Source organism: Salmo trutta, chromosome 28 (genome assembly GCF_901001165.1).
Source record: "Salmo trutta chromosome 28, fSalTru1.1, whole genome shotgun sequence".
NCBI lineage: Eukaryota > Metazoa > Chordata > Actinopteri > Salmoniformes > Salmonidae > Salmo > Salmo trutta.
Window position 1 is genome coordinate 11,356,109 of NC_042984.1, and position 27,324 is coordinate 11,383,432.

General features: G+C 44.5%; 1 protein-coding gene across 1 annotated transcript in view; it reads left to right on the forward strand.

Annotated features, from left to right (window-relative positions):
* LOC115165478 (vasopressin V2 receptor-like) overlaps positions 1–14,005 on the forward strand; it is a 62,287-nt gene extending 48,282 nt beyond the window's left edge. Inside the window, exons 5-7 of the mRNA XM_029718637.1 lie at positions 3,979–4,069; positions 4,749–4,898; positions 13,763–14,005. Coding sequence (XP_029574497.1) covers positions 3,979–4,069; positions 4,749–4,898; positions 13,763–13,980 — 459 coding nt within the window. The 3' untranslated portion in view covers positions 13,981–14,005. The remainder of the gene's footprint in view (positions 1–3,978; positions 4,070–4,748; positions 4,899–13,762) is intronic.
* Positions 14,006–27,324: the final 13,319 nt, after the last annotated feature.

Sequence of the window (27,324 nt, forward strand, 5' to 3'; positions counted from 1 at the left end):
CCCCTAACCGACAGTGCAGTTAAAAAAAATATGGATAAGAATAAGAGATAAAAGTAACAAGTAATTAAAGAGGAGCAGGTAAAAATAACAATATATACAGGTGGGTGCCGGTACAGAGTCAATGTGTGCGGGGGCACCGGTTAGTTGAGGTAGTATGTACATGTAGGTAGAGTTAATTAATGTGACTATGTATAGATGATAACAAAGAGTGGCAGTGGTGTGGAAGGGGGGGGGGCAATGTGAATAGTCTGGGTAGCCATTTGACTAGATGTTCAGGAGTCTTATGGCTTGGGGGTAGAAGCTGTTTAGAAGCCTCTTGGACCTAGACTTGGCGCTCCGGTACCGCTTGCTCTGTGGTAGCAGAGAGAACAGTCTATGACTAGGGTGGCTGGAGTCTTTGACAATTTTCAGGGCCTTCCTCTGACACCACCTGGTATAGAGGTCCTGGATGGCAGGAAGCTTGGCCCCAGTGATGTACTGGGCAGTTCGCACTACCCTGTGTAGTGGCTTGCGGTCAGAGGCCGAGCAGTTGCCATACCAGGCAGTGATGCATCCAGTCAGGATGCTCTCGATGGTGCAGCTGTAGAACCTTTTGAGGATCTGAGGACCCATGCCAAATCTTTTCAGTCTCCTGAGGGGGAATAGGTTTTGTCGTGCCCTCTTCACGACTGTCTTAGTGTGTTTGGACCATGATAGTTTGTTGGTGATGTGGACACCAAGGAACTTGAAGCTCTCAACCTGCTCCACTGCAGCCCCGTCAATGAGAATGGGGGCTTGCTCAGTCCTCTTTTTCCTGTAGTCCACAATCACCTCCTTTGGCTTGATCACGTTGAGGGAGAGGTTGTTGTCCTGGCACCACACGGCCAGGTCTCTGACCTCCTCCCTATAGGCTGTCTTGTTGTTGTCTGTGATCAGGCCTACCACTGTTGTGTCATCGGCAAATTGAATGATGGTGTTGGAGTCGTGCTTGGCCGTGCAGTCATGAGTGAACAGGGAGTACAGGAGGGGGCTGAGCATGCACCCCTGAGGGGCCCCTGTGTTGAGGATCAGTGTGACAGATGTGTTGTTACCTACCCTTACCACCTGGGGGCGGCCAGTCAGGAAGTTCCGGATCCAGTTGCAGAGGGAGGTGTTTAGTCCCAGGAATCCTTACCTTATTAATGAGCTTTGAGGGCACTATGGTGTTGAATGCTGAGCTGTAGTCAATGAATAGCATTCTCACATAGGTGTTCCTTTTGTCCAGGTGGGAAAGGGCAGTGTGGAGTGCAATAGAGACTGCATCATCTGTGGATCTGTTTGGGCAGTATGCAAATTGGAGTGGGTCTATGGTTTCTTGGATAATGGTGTTGATGTGAGCCATGACCAGCCTTTCAAAACACTTCATGGCTACAGACGTGAGTGCTACGGGTCGTAGTCATTTAGGTAGGTTACCTTACTGTTCTTGGGCACAGGCACTATGGTGGTCTGCTTAAAACATGTTGGTATTACGGACTTGGACAAGGAGAGGTTGAAAATGTCAGTGAAGACAGTTGCTAGTTGGTCAGCGCATGCTCGCAGTACACGTCCTGGTAATATGTCTGGGCCCTGCGCTCTTGTGAATGTTGACCTATTTAAAGGTCTTACTCACATCGGCTGCAGAGCGCATGACCACACAGTCTTCCAGTACAGCTGGTGCTCTCATGCATGTTTCAGTATTATTTGCCTCAAAGCGAGCATAGAAGTAGTTTAGCTAGTCCGGTAGGCTCGTGTCACTGGGCAGCTCTCGGCTATGCTTCCCTTTGTAGTCTTTAATGGTTTGCAGGCCCTGCCACATCCAACGAGCGTCAGAGCCAGTGAACCACTGTTTGATGGTTCATCGACGGGCATAGCGGGATTTCTTATAAGCTTTTGGGTTAGAGTCCCACTCCTTAAAAGCGGCAGATCTAGCCTTTAGCTCAGTGCGGATGTTGCCTGTAATCCATGGATTCTGGTTGGGGTATGTACGCATGTATGGTCACTGTGGGGACAACGTCATCGATGCACTTATTGATGAAGCCAATGACAGCTGTGGTGTACTCCTCAATGCCATTGGAGGAATCCCGGAACATATTCCAGTCTGTAGCTTAGCATGTGCTTCATCTGACCACTTTTTTATTGATCTAGTCACTGGTGCTTCCTGCTTTATCTTTGCTTGTAAGCAAGAATCAGGAGGATATAATTATGGTCAGATTTGCCAAATGGAGGGTGAGGGAGAGCTTTGTGTGCATCTCTGTGTGTGGAGTATAGGTGGTCCAGAGTTCTTTTCCCTCTGCTTGCACATTTAACATGTTGATAGAAATTAGGTAAAACTGTTCCAGCAAGCACAATCAAGCACAATCAAGCACAATCAAGCACAATCAAGCTCAGCTACAGTATTTGAAATTATTTCAAATAGTAGTTGAACCCAGGTCTGATCAGATTATGTCCTTCTTAACGTGGTTTGGCAGGACATTGTTCTAAGACCCAGACCTGGCCTGCTGGAGTCATGTGCTTTTTTCGGAAACAGAATTTAGGACTTTTAATTGAGTTAAAAAGGACAATAAGTCTGTGTTTGGTGTCTGTGTTGGGATGATTGGGTTTAGCAATCTGTTCCAAAATAATTTTTTATTGTCTACGTTAATTTTTTCTATTAGTTTTAACTATACTGCATAAAACATATAAATGGAACATGCAACAATTTAAAAGATTTTACTGAGTTACAGTTCATATAAGGAAATTTGTCAATTTAAATAATTTAATTAGGCCTTAATCTATGGATTTCACATGACTTTGCAGGGGCGCAGCCATGGGTGGGTCTGGGAGGGCATAGGCCGACTCACTTGGGAGCCAGGTCCACCCACTGGGGAGCCAGGCTCAGCCAATCAGAATGAGTTTTTTCCCACAAAATGGCTTTATTACAGACAGAAATTGTCCTCAGTTTCATCAGCTGTCCGGGTGACTGGTCTCAGATGATCCTGCAGGTGAAGAAGCCTGAAGTGGAGGTCCTGGGCTGGCGTGGTTACACGTGGTCTGCGCTTGTGAGGCCGGTTGGACGTACTACCAAATTCTCTAAAAAGACGTTGGAGGTGGCTTATGGTAGAGAAATTAACATTAAATTATCTGGCAACAGCTCTGGTGGACATTCCTGCAGTCAGCATGCCAATTGCTGAGACATCTGTGGCATTGTGTTCTGTGACAAAACTGTACATTTTAGATTGGCCTTTTATTGTCCCCAGCACAAGGTGCCCCTGTGTAATAATGATTATTGATATGCCACACCTGTCAGGTGGATGGATTATCTTTTTATTTTATTTATGAAGAGAGACACCACAACACTACATGAAGAGAGACACCACAGCACTACATGAAGAGAGACACCACAACACTACATAAAGAGAGACACCACAACACTACATAAAGAGAGACACCACAACACTACATGAAGAGAGACACTACATGAAGAGAGACACTACATGAAGAGAGACACCACAACACTACATAAAGAGAGACACCACAACACTTCATAAAGAGAGACACCACAACACTACATAAAGAGAGACACCACAACACTACATGAAGAGAGACACTACATGAAGAGAGACACCACAACACTACATGAAGAGAGACACCACAACACTACATAAAGAGAGACACTACATGAAGAGAGACACCACAACACTACATAAAGAGAGACACCACACCACTACATAAAGAGAGACACCACAACACTACATAAAGAGAGACACCACAACACTACATGAAGAGAGACACCACAACACTACATAAAGAGAGACACCACAACACTACATGAAGAGAGACACTACTTGAAGAGAGACACTACATGAAGAGAGACACCACAACACTACATGAAGAGAGACACCACAACACTACATAAAGAGAGACACCACACCACTACATGAAGAGAGACACCACAACACTACATGAAGAGAAAGGAGAAATAAAAAATGTATCTCATTCCAGATTCGGATCTTCAGAGAGATTCACAACAACATCTATCAGAAGTCAGAGAGGATGGTGTCAGCAGAGCTCAAGAAGAACAATGCTGTCATCTTCTGCTTCCACAGAGTCAAAAAGGAGGATGGTAGAATGACAAGGGAGCGGGGGAGAGGAGGAGGGGGAGGGGGGAGAGGAGGAGGAGGGGGAGGAGGAGGTGGAGGAGAAGGGGGGAGAGGAGGAGGAGGAGGAGAAGGGGGGAGAGGAGGAGGAGGGGGGAGAGGAGGAGGGGGGGAGAGGAGGTGGAGGAGAAGGGGGAAGAGGGGGGAGAGGAGGTGGAGGAGGGGGAAGAGGAGTAGGAGAAGGACAGCTTCTAAAGACTATGAACAACAACCCCTCCAGCTCTCTCTTTACCCCTCTCTCCCCCTTCTCCGCCCTGTCTACAGCTGTGCCCCCATCAGACTGCTATGACTACCCGTCCCCCTGCCCACAGTGCAGCAGCTGTCACAATGACCACACAGCAGCAGCAGTGCAGCAAAACCCCTTCAACACCCCAGATAACCTCCCCCTCCCCTCCAACAATGGCCTTAGTGAGCGAAGGGACTCCAGTACAGCTGGAGTTCCCAGATCACATGACTCCCATGGCCCAGTCACCTCTGACAGATGTAGTGGTGGTTCAGTGCCTCCTAACAATGGAAGCTGCTACTGCCATGAGTCCTACACCTCCTTCAAGCTCCCCTCCTCCACCCAGCATGTCCCCTCTCCACGCCCCTCCCTGGAGTACCCTCCCCCACCCCCCCTGGCCCTGACGCCCCCCTCCATCTCCAAAGCCATGTCTAAGACGGTGAGGATGACTTTGGTGATAGTGTTGGTGTACACAGTCTGCTGGTCCCCCTTCTTCATCGTCCAGCTTTGGGCCGCCTGGGACCCCAACCCTCCAGACCAAGGTAAGAGGTCCAAGAAGCACACACGAACGCACATACAAGGGCTGTGGCAGTCATTACATTTTGTCAGTTGGTGATTGTCAAGTAAATAATTGCCAGTGTCCCGGTAATTGACCATTAATTAACATAAACACATTTAGCATCTCCTGGCTTCCACGCATAGCCATTGATGTAGACCTTTGGAACATCTACAGTTAAAAAATCCATTTAATATAGCCTACACCATCACAGTAAATCCATTATTTATTTTAGACAGGCCTAAAGAAACATGATATGAATAAAATGTAGTCTATTTCAGAAGAACAGAATAGCATACTTCGTGTTGTCCTTATGTTAGGCCCTGATCTGGCTATGCCAAATGGCTGTGGGCTACACTAGTTCATTTAGCAGACAAGATCTGCTTAGAATTCCGTGGCATTATTTTGTATTATTTTATAGTATGAAGAATACAATTGAACATAGCTGAATAAAATAGAAAGGATATTTTATCCAAACGATTTCTGAGGGAGTGCGCACATGCATTTAACAAATTAATAAAGAAACAGGTCCTCCTATATGCTTAACTTAGAGTTATTTATGCAACTTTAGTTGTGATTCAAAGGCTGGGCTATATGTTTCGATTTTTTGTACATTCTAAGGCTGCATTTCAAATGATGATTTGAAAAAAGTCGCATGAAAGGCATGAGCTCTGCTCTGTTTCTTGCGCAGGCTGCACACACTTCATCAGTCTCTCATTCACAATTTAACAAGCACTTGATAATGCCTCGAATTTCCCGGTGGCATCCCCCTTGTGTGGCTGTAATGCCCCCTAATCCATGCCTTTTGCGGCCAGTGGCCGTTGTGCCCTGGGCTGAATATAATAATTATAATTCCCTTCTCCCGGCTGCGTGCTCCGAAGCACCTCTCACTCACATGCCTCTCTCAGATATCTCAATTATTATTAGCCAATGCCCGTCACGTCATTGGGTCCTTCTCACTGCCCACTCTTTTTTTTGTCAGCCAACAAGATGAGTAGGCCTGATGAACAGCAAAAGCACTAGCCTATGTCAATCTACAATTCCCCATAGTATAAAAATCGACCTATTCTATTGGTCAACTTGTCCTTCTGTGTGAGAAAGAAATATTCCAAACACTCTGGGACAGTTGTGGGAAGCGATAGATCCCCAAAGCAATGAGGCTGATGCAACAGATGAGAACGTTTAGCTTAAAATGTTGATAAACTATTAAGCTATTTCTTCACATTATAAGAGCAGCAATGTGCACACGGCAGTAGGCTATAAACACGAATGTTCGAAAATTCTATCAATTAGTGGGAAAACACCATTCTTAAAAGTGACCACAAATGCATGTAATGCTTTAAAACTTCTTCAGGATCGGTGGGTCCCCTGCGGGACAGTTTAGCTAACGTAGGCTAATGCAATTAGCATGAGGTTGTAAGTAACAAGAGCATTTCCCAGGATATAGACATATTTGATATTGGCAGAAAGCTTATATTCTTGTTAATCTAACAGCCCTGTCCAATTTACAGTAGCTATTACAGTGAAAGCTGTAATATGCTATTGTTTGATGAGAGTGCACAGTTTTGAACATGAAAGGTTCTTCATTAACAAATTAGGCACATTTGGGCCGTCTTGATACAAAACTTTGAACAGAAATGCAATGGTTCATTGGATCAGTCTAAAACTTTGCACATACACTGCTGCCATCTAGTGGCCAAAATCTAAATGGCAACTGGGCTGGAATAATACATTATTGCCTTTCTCTTGTATTTACCAGATCTAATGTGTTCTCCTACATTCCTTTCACATTTCCACAAACTTCAAAGTGTTTCCTTTCAAATGATACCAAGAAAATGCATATCCTTTCTTCAGGGCCTGAGCTAAAGGCAGTTAGATTTGGCTTTGTCATTTTAGGCGAAAATTGAAAAAAAGGGTCCGATCCTTAACATAAAGGTGTATTTTTATGGTGTATTTTCTTCCCCAAACTAGAAACTCACGCCACCTACGTATACCAGTTAGGCTCTACACCGGTTGTAAAGCGAATAATTGTGCTTAATTTTAAGAAGTTAGTTGGCCACTTTAGTTGTGATACAAACCTAATCAAAACATATAGGTCTATGGGCTAGGCTACATGAGGTGTGCGACTATGATTTTTTTTAATTAAAAAAAACGCATGCTCTGTTTCTTGTCTTACTGCACACAAGCTGGGCATCATTCACAATTGATAATATATTATTCACAAGTGATAGGCAAATATTTTCACCGATCAGACTATTCTTGATTTAATCTTGTCTTTACATATACTAAATAATATTTGTGTGAAATTAGTTTTGATTTAGAATGGACTATTATCATGCACCTGTCTCTGAAAAGGGGCAGCGGAAAAAATGCATGTCATCTGTGCACTTAAATAGCGAATGGAGGAGAAGGAAAGTTGAGAAATAGTTGAGAAATAAATATAGTCGGCCTAGCATCTATAAAAAGCTAATGGGATCCTCCTCTTTTTAATCGAGGCCTTCAAAACTCTGTTTTCTCACACAAATGAATAGCCTATAGAAATGATGCTCAACATTAGGTCATGGGCTCTCATTAAATCAAATCAAACTTTATTTGCCACATGCGCCAAATACAACAAGTGTATTAACCAACAGTGCAGTTCAAAAAGAAGAAAATATTTATCAAGTAGGCTAAAATAAAAAGTAATAATAAAAAGTAACACAATAAGAATAACAATAACGAGGCTATATACAGGGGGCACCGGTACCGAGTCAGTGTGCAGAGGTACAGGCTAGTTGAGGTAATCTGTACATGTAGGTGGGGGTGAAGTGACTATGCATAGGTAACAAACAGACAGCGAGTAGCAGCAGTGTACAAGAAGGGGGGGGTCAGTGTAAATTGGTGGTGATTTTTATGAATTGTTCAGCAGTCTAATGGCTTGGGGGTAGAAGCTGCTGAGGAGCCTTTTGGTCCTAGACTTGGCGCTCCGGTACCACTTGCCGTGCGGTAGCAGAGAAAACAGTCTATAACTTGGGTGACTGGAGTCTCTGACAATTTTATGGGCTTTCCTCTGACACCGCCTATTATATAGGTCCTGGATGGCAGGAAGCTTGGCCCCAGTGATGTACTGGGCCGTTCGTACTACCCTCTGTAGCGCCTTACGGTCAGATGCCGAGCAGTTGCCATACCAGGCGGTGATGCAACCAGTCAGGATGCTCTCGATGGTGCAGCTGTAGAACCTTTTGAGGATCTGGGGACCCATGCCAAATCTTTTCAGTCTCCTAAGGGGGAAAAGGTTTTGTCGTGCCCTCTTCACGACTGTCTTGGTATGTTTGGACCATGACAGTTCGTTGGTGATGTGGACACCAAGGAACTTGAAGCTCTCAACCCGCTCCACTACAGCCCCGTCGATGTTAAAGGGGGCCTGTTCGGCCCGCCTTTTCCTGTAGTCCACGATCAGCTCCTTGGTCTTGCTCACATTGAGAGAGAGGTTGTTGTCATGGCACCACACTGCCAGTTCTCTGACCTCCTCCCTATAGGCCATCTCATCATTGTCGTATTAAGTGTTTGATTTGATTTTCAATTACGTTTGCATTGATGTCAGAATGATTAGAGGGAAAATAGAGTGCCGTATTTGACAGCGGTCATGACCGCCGGTGTATCAGTAATGCGGTCACCGTAACAGCCCAACACATCCACACGCACACACACAGAAACACGCATACACATAAACACACACACACAGAAACACACAGAAACACGCATGCACATAGTACACACATAAACACACACACATAAACACACACACAGAAACACACAGAAACACACACTGAGCACACTGAGCACACTGAGCACACTGAGCACACGGAGCACACTGAGCACACGGAGCACACTGAGCACACTGAGCACACAGAGCACACGGAGCACACGGGGAACACGGAGCACACGGAGCACACGGAGCACACGGAGCACACACTGAGCACACGGAGCACACGGAGCACACGGAGCACACGGAGCACACGGAGCACACAGAAACACACACTGAGCACACGGAGCACACAGAGCACACTGAGCACACGGAGCACACGGAGCACACGGAAACACACACTGAGCACACGGAGCACACTGAGCACACTGAGCACACGGAGCACACTGAGCACACGGAACACACAGAAACACACACTGAGCACACGGAGCACACGGAGCACACAGAGCACACGGAGCACACAGAAACACACACTGAGCACACTGAGCACACGGAAACACACACTGAGCACACTGAGCACATGGAGCACACTGATCACACTGAGCACACGGAGCACACTGAGCACACGGAGCACACGGAAACACACACTGAGCACACGGAGCACACGGAGCACACTGAGCACACTGAGCACACGGAAACACACTGAGCACACTGAGCACACGGAGCACACGGGGCACACAGAGCACACGGGGAACACTGAGCACACGGAGCACACTGAGTACACGGAGCACACTGAGCACACGGAGCACACAGAGCACACAGGGAACACTGAGCACACGGAGCACACTGAGTACACGGAGCACACTGAGCACACTGAGCACACGGAACACACGGAGCACACGGAGCACACGGAGCACACGGCGCACACGGCGCACACGGAGCACACGGAGCACACTGAGCACACTGAGCACACTGAGCACACGGAGCACACGGAGCACACGGAGCACACGGGGCACACGGAGCACACGGAGCACACGGAGCACACGGGGCACACGGGGCACACGGAGCACACTGAGCACACTGAGCACACGGGGAACACTGAGCACACGGAGCACACTGAGCACACGGAGCACACGGAAACACTGAGCACACAGAGCACACGGGGAACACTGAGCACACTGAGCACACTGAGCACACGGAGCACACGGAGCACACGGAAACACTGAGCTCCTCTGTATGTCCAAAAACACCCTGGAGTTTGCCTTAGATTTCCATACAGAGTGAATTTGATTCCTTTCAACCTCTAGACCCCAAGTCGAAATCTAAGTTTAATTTTGGGAGTAAATCTATAGTGAATATAATATTTTAAGTCATTGAGGTCAAAATAAATATGATCTTCTCTTCATATCCAGAACAGTGGAGGCTGGTGGGAGGATGTCTCATAATAATATATCTAACGCATGAAAACCAAGTGTTTGATCAGTTGTACCTGTCCATTTATCCCGTTGCATCCATTACTCTGAGCACTGCCTCTGATTCACTGATTCAAAACTATAATTTATGTAACACCACCGTAACATAACTCAACTCAACTAGCACTCTGTCAAGTGTTGGAGAGAAAGCCTATGTTGTTGTCCCAGTTTAGCTGGCAGTGCATGGTAAAGCAAAGCAGAGCAAATCAATAAGCCAAGTCATTACTGACAGTACAGCTGCCTTCCAACTTCTAAACTCTGGGTTTGTTTTTTCTTCTCTCATCTGAAGCACAGAACACAGAACACATCTTAGTGTCAGTAAATGACCTGTTTTCATCCCCTGCTGCTCGCACACCCCTTCCAGGTGTTCACATCTGTGTCCTAGAGGTCAGTGCAGAGAGGGAGGACGTCAGTGCAGAGAGGGAGGACGTCAGTGCAGAGAGGGAGGAGGTCAGTGCATAGTGTCCTAGAGAGGGAGGAGGTCAGTGCAGAGAGGGAGGACGTCAGTGCAGAAAGGGAGGAGGTCAGTGCAGTGTCCTAGAGAGGGAGGAGGTCAATGCAGAGAGGGAGGAGGTCAATGCAGTGTCCTAGAGAGGGAGGAGGTCAGTGCAGAGTGTCCTAGAGAGGGAGGAGGTCAGTGCAGAGTGTCCTAGAGGCGGAGGAGATCAGTGCAGAGATGGAGGAGGTCAGTGCAGTGTCCTAGAGAGGGAGGAGGTCAGTGCAGAGTGTCCTAGAAGAGGGAGGAGGCCAGTGCAGATTGTCCTAGAGAGAGAGGAGGCCAGTGCAGATTGTCCTAGAGAGGGACGAGGCCAGTGCAGTGTCCTAGAGAGGGAGGAGACCAGTGCAGATTGTCCTAGAGAGAGAGGAGGCCAGTGCAGATTGTCCTAGAGAGGGACGAGGCCAGTGCAGATTGTCCTAGAGAGGGACGAGGCCAGTGCAGTGTCCTAGAGAGGGAGGAGGCCAGTGCAGAGTGTCCTAGAGAGAGAGGAGGCCAGTGCAGAGTGTCCTAGAGAGAGAGAGGAGGCCAGTGCAGAGTGTCCTAGAGAGAGCGAGAGGGAGGAGGCCAGTGCAGAGTGTCCTAGAGAGAGAGGAGGCCAGTGCAGAGTGTCCTAGAGAGAGAGAGAGAGAGGAGGCCAGTGCAGAGTGTCCTAGAGAGAGCGAGAGGGAGGAGGCCAGTGCAGATTGTCCTAGAGAGAGAGGAGGCCAGTGCAGATTGTCCTAGAGAGAGAGGAGGCCAGTGCAGAGTGTCCTAGAGAGGGAGGAGGCCAGCGCAGGTTGTCCTAGAGAGAGGAGGCCAGTGCAGATTGTCCTAGAGAGAGAGAGGAGGCCAGTGCAGATTGTCCTAGAGAGCGCGAGAGGGAGGAGGCCAGTGCAGATTGTCCTAGAGAGAGAGGAGGCCAGTGCCGATTGTCCTAGAGAGAGAGGAGGCCAGTGCAGATTGTCCTAGAGAGAGAGGAGGCCAGTGCAGATTGTCCTAGAGAGAGAGGAGGCCAGTGCAGAGTGTCCTAGAGAGGGAGGAGGCCAGCGCAGGTTGTCCTAGAGAGAGGAGGCCAGTGCAGAGTGTCCTAGAGAGAGAGGAGGCCAGTGCAGAGTGTCCTAGAGAGGGAGGAGGCCAGTGCAGGTTGTCCTAGAGAGAGGAGGCCAGTGCAGATTGTCCTAGAGAGAGAGAGGAGGCCAGTGCAGAGTGTCCTAGAGAGCGCGAGAGGGAGGAGGCCAGTGCAGATTGTCCTAGAGAGAGAGGAGGCCAGTGCCGATTTGTCCTAGAGAGAGAGGAGGCCAGTGCAGAGTGTCCTAGAGAGAGAGGAGGCCAGTGCAGAGTGTCCTAGAGAGGGAGGAGGCCAGCGCAGGTTGTCCTAGAGGGAGGAGGCCAGCGCAGGTTGTCCTAGAGGGAGGAGGCCAGTGCAGATTGTCCTAGAGAGGGAGGAGGCCAGCGCAGGTTGTCCTAGAGAGAGGAGGCCAGTGCAGAGTGTCCTAGAGAGAGAGGAGGCCAGTGCAGAGTGTCCTAGAGAGGGAGGAGGCCAGCGCAGGTTGTCCTAGAGAGAGGAGGCCAGTGCAGATTGTCCTAGAGAGAGAGAGGAGGCCAGTGCAGAGTGTCCTAGAGAGCGCGAGAGGGAGGAGGCCAGTGCAGATTGTCCTAGAGAGAGAGGAGGCCAGTGCCGATTGTCCTAGAGAGAGAGGAGGCCAGTGCAGAGTGTCCTAGAGAGAGAGGAGGCCAGTGCAGAGTGTCCTAGAGAGGGAGGAGGCCAGCGCAGGTTGTCCTAGAGGGAGGAGGCCAGTGCAGATTGTCCTAGAGAGAGAGGAGGCCAGTGCAGAGTGTCCTAGAGAGAGAGGAGGCCAGTGCAGAGTGTCCTAGAGAGAGAGGAGGCCAGTGCCGATTGTCCTAGAGAGAGAGGAGGCCAGTGCAGAGTGTCCTAGAGAGAGAGGAGGCCAGTGCAGAGTGTCCTACATAAAAACTGAATATCAGAAGTTAGAAGTGGGTAAATTAAATAGGTAAAGTTTCAAGGTTTTTGTTCCAGAAGGAAATTTGCAGGACGTGTAATAGAGCCAAAAACTGGGGAAAACTCGTGAACAGTTAGTTTCCGTACTGAATACTGGTACTATTATATATTCATTTTTCTCTGTTGTTCCCAAAGAGAAGGCGGGGATTCATGAGCTTTACTTCTCTATTGAGGTGTCCCAAATGGCACAACTCGTCAATCCTTTTCACGGATGGGCTATTGCAGCAGACGACTGGAGATATATTCAATGTTTGATTGGTTATTGTTACCCATCTACCAATCGCGTCCCTTTATGAGTCTTTTCGAAAAGCTCCCTGGTCTTTGTAGTTGAATCTGTGCTTGAAATTCAGTGCTTGACTGAGGGGTCTTACAGATGTTGAATGTATGGGGGACAGAGGAAGGGTTAGTCATTCAGAAATCATGTCAAGCCCTTTTATTTCACACAGAGTGAGTCCATATAACTTATGTGATTTGTTAAGCCAAATTTTACTTCTTAACTATAGTGAAGTTTAATAGAAACGCAACATGCATCAATTTAAAAGATTTTGCAGAGTTACAGTTCATGTGAGGACATCAGTCAATTGAAATATATTCATTTGGCACTGATCTATGGATTTCACATGACTTGGCAGGGGCGCAGCCATGAGTCAGGCACAGCCAATCAGAATGAGTTTTCCACACAAAAGGGCTTTATTACAGACAGAAATACTCCTCAGCAACCCCCCCCCCCCCCCCCCCCCCCCCCGACCACCCGGCAATCTCACAGGTGAAGAAATCAGATGTGGAGGTCCTGGACTGCCATGGTTACGCGTGGTCTGCGGTTGTGAGGCCGGTTGGACGTACTGCTAAATTCTCTAAAATGACATAGGAGGGACCAGCAGTTTACATGTTGCGTTTATATTTTTGTTGAGTGTAATTTAGGGGATGAATGCTTATGCGATGACTATATTTTGGTTCTTGAATTTCTATTAATTTGTAAAAATGTGTTGAGTTTTCTTTGCACTTTGACATGGAGTATTTTGTGTAGATCAATGACAAACAATCAGAATTACATCTATTTCAATCCCACTTTGTGGCGCAACAACATGTGAAAACAGTTCAACTGTAGACTTTCTATAGGCTCTGTACAGTATATGCCTTTGTCTTGCCGTGTGTGGGTGTGTCTTTGCGTCATGTGTCCTCTCTCTCTATGTAGGCGTGGCGTTCACCATCCTGATGCTGCTGGCCAGTCTGAATTCATGTACCAACCCCTGGATCTACACCTTCTTCAGCAGCTCTGTGTCCAGGGAGCTGCAGGCCCTCCTACGCTGCAGACACAGAGCCTCCCGCAGGGGCTCCGTACCTGACGACTCCACCACCACACACACCTCCACCACCACACACACCTCCACCACCAAGGACAGCCTCTACTGACACACACACGTACAGTACCAGTCAAAAGTTTGGACAAACCGACTCATTCAAGGGTTTTTCTTTATTTTTGCTATTTTTTACATTGTAGAATAATAGTAAAGACATCAGAACTATGAAATAACACATATGGAATCATGTAGTAACCAAAAAAAGTGTTATCTCAAATATATTTTATATTTGAGATTCTTCAAAGTAGCCACCCTTTGCCTTGATGACAGCTTTGCACACTTTTGGCATTCTCTCAACCAGCTTCACCTGGAACGCCTTTAAAACAGTCTTGAGGGAGTTCCCACATATGCTGAGCACTTGTTGGCTATTTTTCCTTCACTCTGCGGTCCAACTCACCCCAAACCATCTCAATTGGTTGGGTGATTATAGAAGCCAGGTCATCTGAAGCAGCACTCCATCACTCTCCTTCTTGGTAAAATAGCCCATACACAGCCTTGAGGTTTGTTTTTCAATAGGACAATGACCCAACACAGCCTTGAGGTGTGTTGGGTCATTGTCCTATTGAAAAACAAATGATAGTCACACTAAGTGCAAACCAGATGGGATGGCGTATCACTACAGAATGCTGTGGTAGCCATGCTGGTTAAGTGAGCCTTGAATTCTAAATAAATCACAGACAGTGTCACCAGCGAAGCACCCCCACACCATCACACCTCCTCCTCCATGCTTCACACCTCCTCCTCCATGCTTCTCACAAAGACATGGCGGTTGGAACCAAAAATCTCAAATTTGGACTCATCAGACCAAAGAACAGATTTCCACCGGTCTAATGTCCATTGCTTGTGTTTCTTGGCCGAAGCAAGTCTTCTTCTTATTGGTGTCCTTTAGCAGTGGTTTCTTTGCAGCAATTCGACCATGAAGGCCTGATTAACACAGTCTCCTCTGAACAGTTGATGTTGAGATGTGTCTGTTACTTGAACTCTGTGAAGCATTTATTTGGGCTGCAATTTCTGAGGCTGGTAGCTCCATTGAACTTATACTCTGCAGCAGAGGTAACTCTGGGTCTTCCTTTCCTGTGGCGGTCCTCATGAGAGCCAGTTTCATCATAGCGCTTGATTGTTTTTGTGACTGCACTTGTAGAAACTTTCAAAGTTCTTGAAACGTTCCGTATTGACTGACCTTCATGTCTTAAATTCTTGATGGACTGTCATTTCTCTTTGCTTATTTGAGCTGTTCTTGCCATAATATGGACTTGGTCTTTTACCAAATAGGGCTATCTTTTGTATACCAACCCCACCTTGTCACAACACAACTGATTGGCTCAAATGTATTAAGAAGGAAAGAAATTCCACAAATTAACTTTTAACAAGGCGCACCTGTTAATTGAAATGCATTCCAGGTGATTACCTGATGAAACTGGTTGAGAGAATTTCAAGAATGTGCATAGCTGTCATCAAGGCAAAGGGTTGCTACATTGAAGAATCAACATTTTTGTAACACTTTTTTGGTTACTACAAGATTCCATATGTGTTATCTCATAGTTTTGATGTCTTCACTATTATTGTACAATGTATAAAATAGTAAAAATAAAGAAAAGCCTTGTGTCCAAACATTTCACTGGTACTGTATATACACACGTATAGCTATATAGAGAAGACATAAGCACAAAATACACACACACTCCACCGAGAACAGCTTATACTGTCTCTCTCTGTCACACACACTCTCACACACACTGTCTCTCACCGCGCGCACACACACACACACACACACACACACACACACACACACACACACACACACACACACACACACACACACACACACACACACACACACACACACACACACACACACACACACACACACACACACACACACACACACACACACACACACACACACACACACACACACACACCACCTGCACATTTGACCATCATGGAAACAGGGACAGCTGTGTTATGGCCGGGAAGGAAGGACCCCTATGAAATATCACCTGTCTGTCTGTCCCTTCTGTCTCCTCACCCTCTCACCGAGGAGGTTGTTATTGATCGAGAGGACAAACGTGAGTGAAGACATACAGACCTAAACATCATGGAATATAAACGTACTGTACATATGAAGAAATGAAATACAGACCTAAACATCATGGAATGTAAACGTACTGTACATATGAAGACATGAAATACAGACCTAAACATCATGGAATATAAAAGTACTGTACATATGAAGACATGTAATACAGACCTAAACATCATGGAATGTAAACGTACTGTACATATGAAGACATGAAATACAGACCTAAACATCATGGAATGTAAACGTACTGTACATATGAAGACATGAAATACAGACCTAAACATCATGGAATGTAAACGTACTGTACATTGATTCATTTGAGGCTACTGTCTCTACATCTCTGTTTCTGTCTAAACAGAATAGTACAATCATAGTAGGAATGTGATTCCCTTCACGGCTAGTCACTTCACCCCATGCAAGAGAACAGGAGGAATGGACTGCATGCCTAACGTACAAAGCTCACTACGGCTATGCAGAGAGAGAGAGAGAGAGAGAGAGAGAGAGAGAGAGAACTGGAAAGGACATTTCTTGGAAGAAGAACAAACACAGGATGACAAGGATATTACAACTCTGAGAGCAATCCTTCGAGAACGGTCAGGAGAGTGAAAGCATTATGGATAAACTTCAGTAAATCAACAAAATGGATTCTAAATGCATGCTTGAGGTGGAATTCAGAATTCATCAACTCAAGTTTCAAGAACAGAAAGAAAGAAAGAACAATGGTGACTTGTGAAAGGCTGGGGAAGAGAGGAGAAACACTCAACGATGCAGTAACATCAGGCCTAGACCTCTCTGAATAAATGATACTAGACGAGAGAGAGAGAGAGAGAGAGAGAGAGAGAGAGAGAGAGAGAGAGAGAGAGAGAGAGAGAGAGAGAGAGAGAGAGAGAGAGAGAGAGAGAGAGAGAGAGAGAGAGAGAGAGAGAGAATTAAGTTAACAGGCCAAGGCTTCAAAAATCAGCTGTTGTGTGATTACATTTCATACAGATATATAGATATATAGATACACAGATATATAGTACTTGTTAGAAGTGCAACACCACCCTTATGTCTGAGTGTCATGTGTATAACTCAGAAACACAAGGAAACGTGACTCTTCACACACTGGCTGCGAGACACACTGAGGTGCACAACAACTAATTCACTTCTGTAAATAACATGAAAAGATATGAAAATAGAGGTATCACATTGCAAATATGCAGTGATGACCATATCTTGGATATATGGTGTCAAGCGCACGCACAAGTAATAACACAGAGTATAAAAGAAATAAAGGAATTGATCGAACGCAGACCACACAACAAAGGAAACTACAAATATAACTTTTTGCAACAGCACACACCAATGTATGACCATTCCATTTAAATCGATTAAAATTGTATAATATATTTATTTAAAGTATGTCAGAGGAACAGTACAATCATTAGTATTTATAAATTGTGTAAGAGATTATGATGAATGCATGTACGAAATGTATCCTATAATTGTAAAGGCTCCGACAGAGATGTACTTGAGAAAAGTGATACAGAACAAAAAAAGACGAAATACCAAATATTTAATACTACAGTATCTATATAGGAAACAAAGCATAATCACATGTCCAGGTCTTAAGCACAGTAACAATGCAGATGACATTTCTAAGATGAATTTAGCACACTTTATTAGGCCTAAAATGACTTGTATTGTTTAAATATAGAATGAGAGCATCAAATCAAATCTAATCACATTTTATTTGACACAGGCCCCAAGTACAAACGATTACAACTTTAACGTGAAATTTAAAAAAAAAAATGGAGTTAAGAAAAGATTTACTAAATTAAGTAACGTTTTAAAAAAGTAACAAAAATAATCCTTAGTGTATTATGGTGAAACTATCATTCCGTTGATATTAGGATCCAGATTAGCCTGGTCTCAGATCTGTTTGTGCTGCTTTGCCAACATCTATGGTCATTGTCATGGCTAGGCAGACCAAACAGATCTGGGACCAGGCTAGATCCAAGTCACTCACAGCCAAACAAAGTGCCTGTATTGTTGTAGCAGCAATGTAATATATAGTAGAAAGAGTGGCCTCCCTAGCCAGGTCCTAGATCTGTTTGGGCTGTCTTGCCAACTGACCATAGGAGTTGGCACAAGACAATACAAACAGATCTGTGACCAGGCTAGGGCCCCCTCCTAGGACAATATGATACAGTATTTTCTGTAATAGAGGGGCCTCCCTCCTAGGATAATATAATACTGTATTTACTTTAGTACTAGGGCCTCCCTCCTAGGACAGTATAATACTGTATTACTGTAGTAGAGGGGCCTGCCTCCTAGGGCAATACAGTACTGTATTGACTGTAGTAGAGGGGCCTCCCTCCTAGGACAATACAATACTGTATTTACTGTAGTAGAGGGGCCTTCCTTCCTAGGACAATATAATACTGTATTTACTGTAGTAGAGGGGCCACCCTCCTAGAGCAATACAATACTGTATTTACTGTAGTAGAGGGGCCTCCGTCTGTTTTAGGATTAATCTAACCAGGTTGTTATTATTAGGCAGACAGACAAACCACAAAGAACAGGGATCAGTTTCATATTACGTCAGACTTTGAGTCATGCTATATGTTCCAGATATGTTTTATCGCTTATTGATTCTATGTCTAAACAAATGAGAAATGTAAATATGTCAGTTGACGTTGTTACTACCTTATGTTGACGTATGTACAGATGTATGTACGTTTTTGTTATATTTTCCATTCCTTTACTTTGAAATGATTAATATACTGCATAGATCCTTCAACTGCATGACATACTTATGACAACAATAATCTGTTACAAATGTTTTGTAAGATCCTTATTACTATGAGCTACCTATACTGAGTATACCAAACATTGGGAACACCATACTAACATTGAGTTGCACCCCCCGCCCCCTTCAATTCGTCAGAGCATGGACTCTACAAGGTGTCGAAAGTTCATTGCAGTTCTTGACTCAAACCAGGTGCACCTGGCACCCTCTACCATACACCATTTAAAGGCACTTAAATATTTAGTCTTCCCATTCACCCTCTGAATAACACACATACACAACCTATGTCTCTATGGTCTGAAGGCTTAAAAATCCTTCTATAACCTGACTCCTCCCCTTCATCTACACTGATTGAAGTGGTTTTAACAGGTGACATCAATAAGGGATGTTGGTCAGTCGATGTCGTGGAAAGAGGTGTTCTTAATGTTTTGTACACTCAGTGTACGTACATGTTGTATCTTTATCTGTGTATACAATTAAATCCATATATAAATGTGTCTACAAATTTCAAATCAGACTTTGACCAGTGTGGTTTGTGAACTGAAAATATGTGGCCAGATGGTACAGTATAATTATAGGAGGTCAGTTATAGTAGACTGATGGTTGTGGTGGCTCAACACTTCCCTATGATTTGTGTTCAATATTATGTCCTTGTTACACTCCTGAGCCAAGCCAAGTCAAGCAGAACTGTAGTTTTCACACTAGTGAGCCAAGCCAAGTCAAGCAGAACTGTAGTTTTCACACTAGTGAGCCAAGCCAAGTCAAGCAGAACTGTAGTTTTCACACTACTGAGCCAAGTCAAGCAGAACTGTAGTTTTCACACTACTGAGCCAAGCCAAGCAGAACTGTAGTTTTCACACTACTGAGCCAAGCCAAGCAGAACCGTAGTTTTCACACTACTGAGCCAAGCAGAACCGTAGTTTTCACACTAGTGAGCCAAGCCAAGCAGAACCGTAGTTTTCACACTACTGAGCCAAGCCAAGCAGAACCATTGTTTTCACACTACGGAGCCAAGCCAAGCAGAACCGTAGTTTTCACATTCCTGAGCCAAGCCAAGCCAAGCAGAACCATCGTTTTCACACTACTGAGCCAAGCCAAGCCAAGCAGAACCATCGTTTTCACACTACTGAGCCAAGCCAAGCAGAACCGTAGTTTTCACACTACTGAGCCAAGCCAAGCCAAGCAGAACCGTAGTTTTCACACTACTGAGCCAAGCCAAGCAGAACCGTAGTTTTCACACTAGTGAGCCAAGCCAAGCAGAACCGTAGTTTTCACACTACTGAGTCAAGTCAAGCAGAACCATAGTTTTCACACTACTGAGCCAAGCCAAGCCAAGCAGAACCGTAGTTTTCACACTACTGAGCCAAGCCAAGCAGAACCATAGTTTTCACACTACTGAGCCAAGCCAAGCCAAGCAGAACCGTAGTTTTCACACTACTGAGCCAAGCCAAGCCAAGCAGAACCGTAGTTTTCCAGTCTGGTTACGCATGATCCACCATAGTTGCGGTAACCTTGAAGGAATGATGTGATAAGGAAAAATCCAAGCCAGTGTCAAAAAACTTCTGTGGGTTCTCTTCCAGAACAGAGATCTTTATCTGTCCAGGTAAATTCACCAGGAATAACATGGTCACACAGCTATGTTCCCCAGGAATAACATGGTCACACAGCTATGTTCCCTAGGAATAACATGGTCACACAGTTGTTCCCTAGGAATAACATGGTCACACAGTTGTTCCCTAAAAATAACATGGTCACACAGCTATGATCTCTAGGAATAAAATGGTCCCACAACTATGTTCTCTAGTAATAACATGGTCACATAGCTACAATCTCTAGGAACAACATGGTCACACAACTATGATCTCTAGGAATAACATGGTCACACAGCTATGTTCCCTATGAATAACATGGTTACACAGCTACATTCTCTAGGAATAACATGGTCACACAGCTACATTCTATAGGAATAACATGGTCACACAGTTACGTTCTATAGGAATAACATGGTCACACAGCTATGTTTCCTAGGAATAACGTCGCCACACAGCTATGTTCTCTAGGAATAACATGGTCACAGCTACATTCTCTAGGAATAACATGGTCACACAGCTACGTTCTCTAGCAATAACCTGGTCACACAGCTACGTTCTCTAGCAATAACCTGGTCACACAGTTACGTTCTCTAGGAATAACATGGTCACACAGCTACGTTCTCTAAGAATAACATGGTCACACAGCTACGTTCTCTAGCAATAACCTGGTCACACAGTTACGTTCTCTAGGAATAACATGGTCACACAGCTACGTTCTCTAGCAATAACCTGGTCACACAGCTACGTTCTCTAGGAATAACATGGTCACACAGTTATGTTCCCTAGGAATAACATGGTCACACAGTTGTTCTCTAGGAATAACATGTTCACACAGCTACGTTCTATAGTAATAACATGGTCACACAGCTACATTCTATAGGAATAACATGGTCACACAGCTACATCCTTTAGGAATAACATGGTCACACAGTTACGTTCTATAGGAATAACATGGTCACACAGTTATGTTCCCTAGGAATAACATGGTCACACAGTTGTTCTCTAGGAATAACATGTTCACACAGCTACGTTCTCTAGGAATAACATGGTCACACAGCTACATTCTATAGGAATAACATGGTCACACAGCTACGTTCTCTAGTAATAACATGGTCACACAGTTACATCCTCTAGGAATAACATGGTCACACAGTTACATTCTATAGTAATAACATGGTCACACAGCTATGTTCTCAAGGAATAACATGGCCACACAGCTACATTCTATAGTAATAACATGGTCACACAGTTACGTTCTCTAGGAATAACATGGTCACACAGCTATGTTCTCTATGAATAACATGGTCACAGCTATGTTTCCTAGGAATAACATGGTCACACAGTTGTTCTCTGGGAATAACATGTTCACACAGCTACGTTCTCTAGTAATTACATGGTCACACAGCTACATCCTCTAGGAATAACATGGTCACACAGCTACATTCTATAGGAATAACATGGTCACACAGCTACATTATATAGGAATAACATGGTCACACAGCTACATTCTATAGGAATAGCATGGTCATACAGCTACGTTCTCTAGCAATAACCTGGTCACACAGCTACGTTCTCTAGGAATAACATGGTCACACAGCTACGTTCTCTAGCAATAACCTGGTCACACAGCTACATTCTCTAGGAATAACATGGTCACACAGCTACGTTCTCTAGGAGTAACATGGTCACACAGCTACGTTCTCTAGGAATAACATGGTCACACAGCTACGTTCTCTAGGAATAACATGGTCACACAGCTACGTTCTCTAGCAATAACCTGGTCACACAGCTACGTTCTCTAGGAATAACATGGTCACAGCTACGTTCTCTAGTAATAACATGGTCACACAGCTATATCATCTAGGAATAACATGGTCACACAGTTACATTCCATGGTAATAACATGGTCACACAGCTACGTTCTCTAGGAATAACATGGTCACACAGCTACATTCTATAGTAATAACATGGTCACACAGTTACGTTCTATAGGAATAACATGGTCACACAGCTACGTTCTCTAGGAATAACATGGTCACACAGCTACGTTCTCTAGGAATAACATGGTCACACAATAATATTCTCTAGGAATAACATAGTCATGTCCGCTGGCTGTAACAAACAAACACATTTCTGTTAAAACAAACAAAGTGGATTGTTGCTGTTGTTGTTTAGAGCTGTAAGGGGCCCAGGACATTTTCTGTTGAGAATGTTTTTTCTGTCTCATCCATTACATTTTTACAGATTCATGAGCCAAGCAAAATATATTTTCAAGGTACTTTATCCTTGGCTAAGCTGTCCATCTGTGGCATGACCACAACTAAAGACCAGAGAAACAAGAGGATGGGAAGAAAAACAGAAACAACATTTCCTCAAGAAATACAACATCATTCCTAGAAACATTTCCCTCTTGTCTATTAAAATGTCTTCACAGGGGCAGTGTTGCCTATCAGACCTGCCTGCCCGGGGACGAACATGAAACACTGTTATAATTTTGAATGCTGTCAGAGGACCTTTATAGATGGCAGTCAGACCAGGACCAGTGGTCATTTGTAATATGCCATGTGCTCGGCTCAGAGCTCCGGCTGTGCCCAGAGGAATTTGTTATTACTTTAAGCGTCTGCTTTGGCCTGCCTGGAGTGCCAGATCGACAAGGTTTGAAGTTCTGGGACTATTCTATTGTCCCGTTAAGCCAGGCAAGCTCAATCAAGCGCAGATAAAGGCATTTTAAATGATTTAAAATAGTATTTGAACGCAGGACTTTGTTCATATAGAGGACTCATGCTGATTGCATCTGGGCTCGGCTCATTCTGTCTGTTGTCTCCAGTTAAGGTCACTTCTTCATTACAGAGACAGCTCTGCAGGGTCGGCTGCCTGGGTCGCACCAGCATGCGTGTGTGTGACAGGGTATGTATGACAGGGTATGACAGGTGTGTGTGTGTGTGTGTGTGTGTGTGTGTGTGTGTGTGTGTGTGTGTGTGTGTGTGTGTGTGTGTGTGTGTGTGTGTGTGTGTGTGTGTGTGTGTGTGTGTGTGTGTGTGTGTGTGTGTGTGTGTGACAGGGTATTAGAGAAATGAACAACCTGCTGTGTGACTATATGAATGGCCTGCCCGGTGACATACAAGGTTGATGTAACAGAACTTGATGTAACAGAATAGGAAAAGCAAACAATCTGGTCAAACCATCACATTATTCAAATACAAAGCTTTTCTTTCTTTCTCTTTCATTCCCTCGATGACTTTAAATTTAGCGAGGCGTATCTAGGGACTAGTTGGCCAGAACAGCTGCAAATATTATTTTGGGAGTTTGTTTCTTACCAGGACAGGCAATTGCGCTGCCAATACTTACGACTAAAGTTCAACTGCAACTGTTTGTAACCTCATCAGTCATACTCTTAATATAGTCACACATTGTTTTGTTAAGCTGGATATCGAAATCCCCCAAATTGCTCTGTGAATACTTTTGACAGGAGTTTGTTTTTGTATTATTTGTATTATCGCTTGAGGTTATTTTGTTCAGCGGCCAATAGAATCAGGGTGAAAGTGTATTGCTTAACACCCACCTGTTGTTGCCATGGTTATGGAATGTTTTTTTTAAAGGTTTTTTTCTAGGCCTGTGTTTTTCCATGCCTGTTGAAGAACCTGGGATTTGTCCAACCTGGCAAAAACAGACATGTGTCACGCCCTGACCATAGAGAGCCCTTGGTTCTCTTTGGTGTAGTAGGTCAGGGCGTGACTAGGGGATGATCTAGTATGTATATTTCTATGTTGGTGCTAATATGGTTCCCAATTAGAGGCAGCTGTTTATCGTTGCCTCTGATTGGGGATCATATTTAGGTAGTTATTTCCCCACCTGCATTTTGTGGGATATTGATTGATTGTTAGTGTGTTTGGGCACTACATCCTCACGGTCTTTGTAAGTTTTGTTATTTTGTTTTGCTAGTTTCACTTAAATAAATATGTGGAACTATACTCACACAGCGCCTTGGTCCAATCATTTTCAAGAACGTGACAATGTGAGCCAGAGAGAAACAAGTGAGCACTCTTTTCTTTCTTTTGTGGTTCTTTTCCAGGTTTTATGGGAAACATAGGTCTCAGAAAAATACCTGCTCTTGCGCACTTTACAATTGCAGTTCACAGACACTGAAATATAGTATGTTAGCATGTCTGAGTCTTTTGAAATGTGTTTAAAAACATAATTGCTGTGTCATAGTGCTGTGACCAGTGGGTGCGAAAGACAGAGAAACTCTCAGATGATTTACTAGGAGCCCACTGGGCATAACCTGGTAGAATCAACATTGTTTCCACATAATTTCAACCACAAACATCTATGTGATGACATTGAATCAACATGGAAAACTGATTGGATTTGCATAAAGTCATCAACGTAAGGGCACTTCGTCTTTTTTTCACTAAACTTTGAACCTAAATCTAATGACATGGTGAAATGTTTGGTTGATTTCAAGTTGAATTCACCAAATCTGAACTCAACCAAATGTAAATGAAAATGTTGAATTGATGTCTGTGCCCAGTGGCTATTCCCTTTGAAGTGCACTACTTTTGATCAGAGCCCTATTATAGGGAATAGGGTGCCATATGGGACAGGCCCATAGGCCTACTGTCAGAGACATACTGTAAAACAATTCCCGTAGATCAATGGTGAGCGTTACAGCAGAAAAAAACATCCATTATTCTCAGTAACATACCAGTGTGTGCTGTTCAGCCACAGGTGGTACTGTACTGTATTAAACAAAATATATGTCTAACATAACTCTATAACGGTTGATGGCTTATTAAACTGTTATGTTTAGCTCTTCAGCAACGAAACCCTCCTCCAAACTGAAGGGCCTCAACAAAGGCTACTGTCTGTCTGCCTACCTGTCTGTCTGTCTGTCTGTCTGTCTGTCTCTCTATTTTTCTCTCTCTCTCTCTGTCTGCCTGTCTGTCTCTGTCTTTTTTTCTCTCTCTCTGTCTGTCTCTGTCTTTCTGTCTCTGTCTTTTTCTCTCTCTCTCTGTCTGTCTGCCTGTCTGTCTCTGTCTTTCTCGCTCTGTCTGTCTGTCTGTCTGCGTGTCTGTCTGTGGTAGAAAACAGTCGGTAGGGACCGGTAGCTACTACTTCATGTGAGATTAATTTACGTGATGCCAGTTTCCACTTCTACGTTGTCTGTGGCGCAGAGCCCCAGCCTGGCAGTGTGTGTGTGTGTGTCTGTGTCTGTGTCTGTGTCTGTTTGTGTGTGTGTGTGTGTGTGTGTGTGTGTGTGTGTGTGTGTGTGTGTGTGTGTGTGTGTGTGTGTGTGTGTGTGTGTGTGTGTGTGTGTGTGTGTGTGTGTATGGAGGCCTCCGGAGCAGAGCCTGTTTTACAGCTCCTGACAGAGAACAGACACGCTGCTACACAACAGTACACTACAACCCAATTACCCCATACTTTAATTCAGGGTTTCCCAAACTCGGTCCTGAGGCCCCCCCTGGGTACACGTTTAGTTTTTAGCCCTAGCACTACACAGCTGATTCAAATAACCAACTCATCATCAAGCTTTGATTATTTTAATTAGTTGTGCAGTGCTAGGGCAAAAAACAAGACCGAATTTGAGAAAACCTGCTCTACATCAGGTCTCTCCAAGCCTGTTCCTGGAGAGCTACTGTCCTGTAGGATTTCACTCCAACCCTAATCTAGCGCCCTAATCTAACTAGAAGATCAACTGAATCAGGTTAGTTACAATTGGGGTTGGAGTGAAAACCTGCAGGAGGGTAGCACTCCAGGAATATGGTTGGAGAGCCCTTCTCCCAATCCTAACACCACACTCTAAATCCTAACCCCACTCTCTAAATCCTAACTCCACACTCCAAATCCTAACTCCACACTCCAAATCCTAACTCCACACTCCAAATCCTAACTCCACACTCCAAATCCTAACTCCACACTCTAAATCCTAACTCCACACTCCAAATCCTAACTCCACACTCGAAATCCTAACTCCACACTCCAAATCCTAACCCCACACTCTAAATCCTAACCCCACACTCTAAATCCTTACTCCACACTCCAAATCCTAACCTCACACTCTAAATCCTAACTCCACACTCTAAATCCAAACTCCACACTCTAAATTCTAACTCCACACTCTAAATTCTAACTCCACACTCTAAATCCTAACTCCACACTCTAAATCCTAACTCCACACTCCAAATCCTAACTCCACACTCCAAATCCTAACCCCACACTCTAAATCCTAACTCCACACTCTAAATCCTAACCCCACACTCTAAATCCTACTTACGGAGCCAGAGATGGGCTAGCAGACAGACCCTCTGGCTGACTTTCTTTTCAACAACTATCAGTGGACTGAAGAAATGTTGATAAATGTAATGGACTGCTGTATGTTTCATCGATCATGAGGAATGTGTAATCATTCACAGGACACAGTCCATTACATGAACTAATACTGTTACCCCACACTCAAACAACTAAAACAGATGGGATTTTTCTTTTCAACAATGATGATGTTATCCAGTCAATTGCTGCTGGATGTTTCCCCCCTTCTGTTAAATCTCTTATTCGTGTGAAGAAATTGTAACCTCTAGGTAGGCAGAACAATTATAACTAATGTATCTATTTACATCTAGTCTCATGAAAGTACTGTGTTGATATATTGTACAACTAATAAAGAAACAAAGAAAACTATTCCTGTACGTCAACATTTAAACCCAGCGGACAAAACTGGTTGCAATGACACAAGTTCAACCATATTTCAACCAGTAATGATGTAATTTTGACCATATTTCAACCAGTAATGACATGAGTTCAACCAACTGTTCACTCGGTTGCTGACGTGTGCACTACTATTCCCTATATTCCAAATGTCTCTGGTCAAAAGTAGTGCACTAAATAAGGAATATGGTGCCATTTGGGACCATGACTAGGTTGACGGCT